An 8960-nucleotide genomic window follows, 5' to 3' on the forward strand; every position below is an offset into this window, starting at 1 on the left:
CTAGGAAATAAGCATGCATGCAATAGCGTCAATTAATCCAAGAACTTACAAATTATCATAAATAATATTATTATTATATATATATATTATAACATTAATCATAATTAATGTAGTTGATCATCCGGTCCCAATATCCTCGATCTCTTCAAATTCCTACAAATTAAATTGTTGGAGATCAAATGTACTAATTAATGCAAGTAGTAAGCGAGGAGTGAGACAAGAGAAGCAGAAAGCATAGAAGCAACAACAGGCAAGCTGGCGGGGGCTGCACTGCTTGGTCCTGGTGCGGGAGCTGGGGAGTAGTGCTGATCTACATGACCTTGATCGTGATCATGAGCCAATACTGCACTCATTGAGGCCGCAGTGAATACAATTGCACAACCAATGATCTTCTTCATCTCCATTAATAAATCGTGCGGCCTTGATCCAGAGTACTGAGAGAGTTCTCGCCGATCGATTACGCACGCCAATGGAATATTAAGTTGTATTACTGCTGCTATCTAGCTTGCCTGTTGAATGCTTTTTGGGGTTGTGAGGCACTTATTTATAGGGAGATGTTTGAGCTTTTCTTGGAATTTTTATTATCATTTATAGCCCAGATTTGCATTTTTATATTCTTCCTATTTTTAACATTTTGTTTTGGTAATACCACATTGATTTACGCGGTTTTGTTATGCATACATGTACGAGGTCCTGTGCTAACCGGGAAAATCGATTTTTATGCTTCTTTGTTTATACGTGTTTTGTGGCAAAACAATTGCTAGGCCAAAATGGAGGGGTGAGAATTAATTGAGGGAGACAAACAAGTTTTGACTCTTTTACTTTCTTATTTGATTTTTTTTTTTTTTTTGGAAGGGATTTCTTATTTGAATTATATATATCTCTTATTTTTTTAATTTACTACCTTTCCGATTTCAATCATTTTTCATTTTTGCTTTTAAGTTGTTAGGGCCATAATCATCTTTTTATGAATTTTGATGATCACTGACAATAAAATAATAGTTTAAGGAATTAAAATAGATTTAATTAAGGTCGTAATTATTTTTGGCAATTTAAGTTCTCTAAACTCCTCCAGCTAGTTCTCTCTATCTCTTCTGAGAAATACCCAAGCCATCCACCTTCCAGTCAACCGACGTCCCCAACTACTCTCAATACCCACCCAATCAAACTTGTCTCCCTAACAGAGGCCCTCTCCTGGAACAATCTGCAACTAGACCCTAGGCTTGCAACCCGATCTGTTACAGTTAGGTTCACACCCGACCCGACCCGACCCGACCCGACCCCTCCCGTCCCGTTTAGTCTTGATTAAAGCGCCAAACCGACCCAACCTGACCCGAAGAAAATCAAATGGGGTCGAACCCGTATGACTCGGCCTTTAAAAATGTCATTTACTCTTCCTTTTAGAAACGACTTGTTCACAGAAAAAAGCTCATCCCTTTTTGCTTCTTTTCTCTTCTCTGCATAGCAAACTCAAAAAACTCAGAAAGTATATGGGCCAAAACCATCCAAGAACGAAAGAACCAAAAAAAAAAAAAAAAAATCCTTTAAATCAATAAGGGTTGGGATTCTCCTGTTTAGATATTGTTGAAAATTTGAAATGGTTTTCAGATTTTAATTGTTGGAGTTTTTTTCGACCTTTTCAATTAAAAAAAATAGCAAACTCAAAAAAGCAATTTTTGTGAATTTCTTCTCTGCATAGCAAACCCAAAATTTTTTTTCACTAATACTTTCTTCCAGCTTCTCAGTGGTTCTCTTTGCTTTATTTCCATCTTCTTCAATCTACATATTGGACAGATGGGTCGACACAGATAAGCATGTTGCATCACCTCATACGCACTCGATTGCCATTTCCAGTGCCAAGAGCGCTCTCTCTTCCTCAACCTGTTGCCTCCCTGATTCTTCTGCTTAAGCATTTCAATCCCCGATGTTCCGTCATGCTAGAGTTGGAGGTGTTGCAATTGTGGGAGAACAACTTTACTGAGCACATTGCTCAGGGGCGGCTCTGGCTAAGGTATGAGAACAAAGTATACTTTTATACTTGAAAAGCTCAGTCAGGTTGACACCCAAAATACGAACCCGCTATTTTCCAGTTTGGAGACCTGCTCAGATTATAACCCGATAAAATTCGGTTCGGGTCGGGTGAGTCTCATCGGATCCGACAGGTGATCGGGTCACATGCACAGCCCTACTAGACCCTGCACCTGAAGCAATAGTCCGCAATTCAAATCACACAATGGTAGGTAGACTCATCTCCTCTCGCCTGCTAAATAGATTTACGTTCCATTCTACCATCAAAGCCATATGGAGCTTTGCAGAGGGTCTAACCTAGACCATAAATGATCTAGACATTAACACTTTCATTTTCACCTACACTTTCATTAACACTCTACCTTCTTGTTGCAAATCCATGGCCTCTCTCTACAGCTCATGACATCCGAAAACGCCATAAAAATAGGTAGGGTTCTAGGCAATATACTCGAAATAGACTACACTTCTTGTGTAGACTATTCTTCAATCTTGAGGGGTCAACCAAAAAAATCTCTCAGACTAAAAGTCCAACTTAAAGCCTCAACCCCCATTCAAGATGGTTTCCAGCTCCCTCGTTTGAGTAAATCCAATGCCAAAATCATCTTCAAATATGAAAGGCTCTTCGATTTCTGTTACTCATGTGGACGTCTAGGTCATACGCACCATCAATGTTCCTTCATAGTCGAACCATAAGAAATTTTCACCTTTGGCCCTTGGATGAGAGCTAAATCCCAAATGAAGTCAAAGTCAAAAAACCTATCCCTGAGAACATCTCCCACCCTCGAGAACCAACTTCAGTCAAATCTACCTATGAACCCTGAAACAGACAACCAACCCCATCACATCAGGTCATTACGAGCGAAGTGATCAACTTGCCCCACATCATCACTGAAAACCAATCCCGTAAGGGGAAGGAGAAAATGGAGCTCATCCTAGAACTGCACCATGAAAGCCTCCTCATGAACACAGTAACCCACCTCTCCTTCTCAGAATGCATGCAGAAAACTAAAAACAGTACCATGCCACTTGGCCAAATGTCGCGCTGAAGAAACATACACATTTAATTCCTGCCAACTTGTCCCCCTATCCCACCCCAAATCCAATACTGAGCCAACAAAAAATAACCCAAATAAATTCCATGTCCCCTACCCAATTATCTCTCGCAAATCCAACCACCCATTCTGATCAACCAATTCCCCATAAGATCCCTTGTAGCCTCCAGATTCCATCTCTGAACAAATCTTCTGCAACCCAAATAATGCCCATCTCTCCCTTCATTATCTCTAATCCCACTCTCTCGCGCATAAACCCATCTTCCACAGGCCCTTCTTTCTACAAGTTCATTATACCACAATTTGAACATATATTGGGCCCATCATAAATCAATCACCCAAACCATAAAATATTATTGCTCGTAAGCCCATCTAGAAAATCTATCCTATCCCTAACCGTAATAGACCCCAACCCAACATATCCCACTATCGCCCAACCCATGCTCCCCACCTAAACCCCCTTCCTTAACAACTAGTACTACACACCACTGAAACAAACCCTTGTTACCCCCTCTCCTTCCAATCGTCGACCATAGAGGCAATTTCCTCACCATCCCCCTATTGTTCAATCCCATAGACCTTCATCTAAATCCTACCAATTATAAACAACCCACTACCCCTCGCAAAATATCATTCCCATACACGTCTGGAGAAGCTCTCATACACTACAAGTTGATCTCGGAACTTATTACCCCAAACACCAAAGGCAAACAAAACTTTGGCAGACACGAAAAACAAGGTTTCTCAAGTCATCTTAATCCAGGATCTGAGAACTCGCTCGGTGATGATCTCACTCTGTCAGTATATCTCTCTTCTCAGAAGAAAAAGCCAGGTAACAAATCTCATCCATTTCACAAAGAAATCAACCCTTCTATCCCAACAATCCAATCCCCCCTCCCCCAATTTCTGAGGCCACGATGGCAGACCCAAAACTGCCACCCCCAAAGAAATGAAGTTACTATCCTAAAACAGCAGGGGGCCCCGTGCAATGAGAAGTTTGAGGGCCAACATTAGGGATCATAACCCTGATAGAGTCTTCTTGATGGAGACATTTTTTTTCTAATGTAAATACTCAAACTATTATAAATAGACTAGGCTTTACTTCCTATGTTCATATACCCCATCTGGTAAAAGGGTTGGCTTGCTGTTTATGTGGAAACTGGGTTTGGATGTAGAGTTTGTAAATATCTATAGTAATATTATAGCTCTTTTATTGTGTTTGGACCCTGTGTATCATCCATGGTTGCTTACCTTGATCTGTTGTCCAGCCCAACAAAAATACAAAATTGAGTTATGGAATAAGCTCAATTCAATCATCAACTCATTCCTAGGGCCTTGTTTAGGACTAGGGGATTTCAATAGCATTATTAATCAAACTGAGAAAAGAGGGGACCACCCCTTTGCTAGCTCATCCAAACCCTCAGGCCTCATTTCCCTGATGGAACAAAATGGTCTGATTGATTTAGGCGCTTCAAGACCCCAATTCACTTGGTCAAATAGGAGAAATGGGCTTGCTAACATATGTGAAAAATTAGACAGGGGCATTGCCAACAATCTCTAGAGAACCATTTTCCCTGATGCACATTTGACTAACCTTCCAATGGTCTCCTCAGATCACTCACTGATCATCCCCTCAACCTCTGGCCCAAAAAACCAAAAGAAACCGTTCAAATTTGAAGAATTCTGGACCAAAGATCCATCCAACACAGAAGTTGTAAAAAAAGCATGGCACCATCTCAATTATGGCTCCCCTACCCTTATACTCTGCAACAAAATTGTGAGCAACAAAACAAGCCCTGAGATTTTGAAACAAGCTCTCTTTTGGCAACATCCAATCTGGGATTCACCTCCTCAATGAAGCTTTCATTAAAGTTCAATCCTCACCCTTAGGTATTATTGATAGAACTTTGGAAGAACACCTCCAATCAAACCTCAATGAACTCATTTTGAGAGAAGAACAACTTTGGAGGCAGAAATCAAGCCTAACTTGGCTCACAACTACAGATCTCAACACTAGATTTTTCCATCTATCAACCACCATCAAAAGAAGGAGCAATGTCATTGACAGCCTGAAGATTGCACGAGCTATGTGGTCCTCAGACCCCTCAATCATCCAAATTTCTTTCATTGAACACTTTAAGAGCGTTTTCACAACCTCTAACCCCACACTCCCTAAAAATATAGGCCACATATTTCCATAAAAAATCTCATTCATTGAACTTTCATCCCTAATATCAAATCCTGATGATATTGAGATTGTTGTCCAGATGACTAACACAAGAGATGGGTGAATTGGGTTGGATTTAAAAATCCACTATTATAAACCAAATATACAATATAAAATATGAACAAAATATGAAAAAGCAGTAAATATAAAGAGTAAGGGTAAGAGGAAGTAAATTCAGTATTTTAACGAGGTTCAGCCCCACTGCTTATGTTATCGCCTCTAGCTACCATTTGAGGATTTCCAAATTCACTATTCAACCTCCTCTAGGTGGTGATAGAAACCTATTACACCTTTGAGCAGTACCGCTATAAAGAATCTGTATAGAACACCATCTACATTTGCAATCACTTTACACGTGGTGATTCAATTATTCCATGTGTATAACTTCTTCTATACACACACAAGGGTTATACACACTCTTTTATTGATACAAGAGTTGATAGTGGGTAGGTTATCAGAAAACATTCCTCAATGAGTGGAATAAGAACAATACAGTGCAAACAATATATTTCTTTCTCAAAATAAACAAGGGTTAAGGTTCAATGCTTAGAGAATAGAGATTGAAAGTTTTGAATGAATGTTGTAAAACTTACAATTGATGCATGTATGCTCTTGTTGTTGCATTGTGTTGTTAAGTTGAAGATCTCTATTGAGTTATTTATAGGTATATGAGACTTCATTTTCAAATTTTAAAAAATTCACATGTCAAAAAGAAGCACCACTCACTTTTCAAATTTTTCAAATAAAAATTTCTCCTTTTTGCAATTGTCAAAGGCAACATCATTCACTTTTCAAATTTTTCAAACCTAATCTTTTACTTTTCGCATATGACAAAGTGAGCATGATTTATTTTTCAATATTTTCAAACAAAAGCATCTACATTTCGCGTATTTCAAAAAGAACATCAATCACTTTTCAAAATTTTCAAACCTAATCTTTTACTTTTCGCAGGACAAAAGGAGTATTATTTACTTTTCAAGATTTTCAAACAAAATCATCTACCTTTTGTATATGTCAAAAAGAGCATCAACTACTTTTCAAAGTTTTCAAACAAAATATGCATATGTGAAATATGACAATCAATCATATTTCAAAAATTTAAATTTCAAATTTTTAATTTTTAAATATATTATGCACATGTGGAAAATGCAATTTGATGCTTTATGAGAAAATATTAATTTTGAGCTTTAATCCAATTTCGAGTTTTATTAAGAGATGTACAAAATTACTCTAGCAGCTTTCTTTGTAAACTTGTTCCATTTTTTACTCATACTTGGTTCATTGATGTACTTGGCTTCATTGTGTAGACAACCTGAACTTGAGACTCCTTTATGCTTAAATTTATTTGTTATCATTAAAATCTATATGTAGATATGTAATTACATGAAATTTGAAACATTGATATTATCTAGCAGCCCCAATGTTTACTGGACTTCCATAGTCGAAATGACCCCCCTATCTTCTTAAAACAGTTTGTAATAACTCGTTAAAATACCTCTATATTATTCTAGTACTATTTGCCAAGAAAGTGAACACAAAAATAAAAATGAAATGGCGTTAAGAGGAATTAAGTAAAAATCGTGAAAAATGAAAACTAAAAAGTAAAGCAGTTAAGATAATTTTTATAATAAAATATTATTTTTGAAGATGAATAGTATATATTTGAATTTAAAAATATACTTAAAATTATTATAACTCATAGTTCAAGTTTTTATTTTTTAAAAAAATTAATATAGATAATTTTATTTATATTTCTTTAAATTTTAAAGATAAATTTAAGGAGTACTCTTTATTTTCCCATGTGAAAGTTTCCGTTCTAACTTCTAATGGTCGGCCCCAGGAACTTAATTTTATTTGTTTTTTAACATTTTGCTGTCTCACGTGCACCTTGTCCCATATTTTTTTTTAACATGTTAGCTACCCAAGTCCCATTATATCAGAATTATCAGAATCAGTCATACTCTCCCTCTCATTCATATCCATGGCAAAGGCGTCCCCAGTCAAGGTACTTGAGCACTTGTATATCTCTCCCCCAGTTCCAAATTCATCACCTCCACAAACCGGCTCCTCTCTCCCTCTAACCTTCTTTGACATACCATGGCTATTCTTCTCCCCAAGCCAACCTTTGTTCTTCTATGAATATCCCCACCCAACCAATTATTTCACATCCACTGCCCTCCCTAACCTCAAGCGCTCCCTCTCCTTGACCCTCCAACTCTACTACCCTTTTGCCGGTAACCTTAACTTACCATCCGAGCCTGGCAAGCCCCACCTGGTTTGCTCCCAAGCTGACAACAATAAGGTTCTTTTGACCGTTGCCGAGTCTGCTGGAGATTTCAACCATCTTTCGGGTAATCATCCCCGGGATGTCAATGAATTCTACCAACTTGTTCCGGAGTTGCTTCCACCATATTTGTGTGCTGATGAAAAGCGCTTGCTTCCTTTGTTAGCTGTCCAAATCACAGTCTTTCCAGGCTCTGGCTTTTGTATTGGACTCGCTTACCATCAAGTTGTAGCAGATGAAAGGACGTTCAACAATTTCATCAAAACCTGGGCCTCTTTTTGCAGCTTCGGAGACTCTTACCCCATCAAATCTTTACCAAGCTTTGACCGGAAGGTGATTGTGGACGCATATGGGCTCGAGGAGATTCTTTTGAAGGAGTGGTGGCAGCGAAGAAGATTTTCAAAAAAGACTGTTTTTGGGACAGAAGCCAATGACGGATATTATTTGTCCAACATGGTTAGAACCACATTTGTCGTGGGTTCGAAGGACATGGAGCGGATCAAAATATTCATTGTTGAAGAATGCAACATTAAAAATGAATCTCTCCCGGAACATTTATCTGCGTACGTCCTAACATGTGCATTTATATGGGTATGTTTAGTTAAAACCCAAGAGGGGTTGAATAATGAGAAATATGGCAGAGAGGATCCGAATTACTTGGGGTTCATTGCGGGCGGTATTACCCGTCTGGACTTTCCGGTGCCTACAACGTATTTTGGCAATTGCGTCGGGTTTGGCCGGACCATGGCGAGGAGGAATGGATTAGCGGGAGAAGACGGGCTTGTTGCAGCTGCGAAAGCAATTGGAAGCACTGTGAAGAGGTTAGATAAGGAAATTTTAGAAGGTGCAGAGAAGTGGATTTCAGATTGGAAAGTGTTATTCAGGTCGGAGATCCATGTTATGCTTGCTGGGTCGCCTAAAGTGGATCTTTATGAAACTGATTTCGGGCTGGGAAGACCCAAGAAAGTAGAAGACATTTCAATTGATTCTACGGGAGCCATTTCACTCACTGAGAGTAGGGATGTGAAGGGTGGCATTGAGGTTGGCCTTGTCCTACCTAAACCTCAAATGGATGCTTTTTCCAGTTTCTTCAATGAAGGTCTCAAGGCTCTCCCTCTTCCATGATTGGGGGATTTATTTATTTATTTGGGTACTTCCTGCATTATTGACAACATTGGTATTTTCAAATTATTTCTTTGTGTTTTTTGTGAAAAGCATATTTAATTCGTCGCGCAACTTTCCATGGAGAATTAAAATTAGTTTTGTATTTTTTAATTAAAAAGAGTAGAGTAGTGCTACACTTTAATAGCACTTAATTAAAAAAGGGGGGGCCTGTATATAATATAGCATACTTAATTAACGTGGGTGT

The 8960-nt window shown here is 38.4% G+C and overlaps 1 protein-coding gene across 1 annotated transcript; it reads left to right on the plus strand.

The window, feature by feature from the left end:
- The first annotated feature begins 7267 nt into the window (after positions 1-7267).
- On the plus strand, positions 7268-8753 carry LOC108987654 (anthocyanin 5-aromatic acyltransferase-like). The gene has a single exon (XM_018960605.2). It carries the CDS (start codon positions 7289-7291, stop codon positions 8714-8716), a length of 1428 nt encoding a protein of 475 aa, XP_018816150.1. The 5' UTR covers positions 7268-7288; the 3' UTR covers positions 8717-8753.
- The last annotated feature ends 207 nt before the right edge of the window (positions 8754-8960 follow it).

The sequence above is a fragment of the Juglans regia genome, chromosome 5, assembly GCF_001411555.2.
Source record: "Juglans regia cultivar Chandler chromosome 5, Walnut 2.0, whole genome shotgun sequence".
Taxonomy (NCBI): domain Eukaryota; kingdom Viridiplantae; phylum Streptophyta; class Magnoliopsida; order Fagales; family Juglandaceae; genus Juglans; species Juglans regia.

Bases quoted from the DNA above. Each gene is read 5' to 3' on its own strand.
- LOC108987654 (XM_018960605.2), top strand. From the start codon at position 7,289: ATGGCAAAGGCGTCCCCAGTCAAGGTACTTGAGCACTTGTATATCTCT.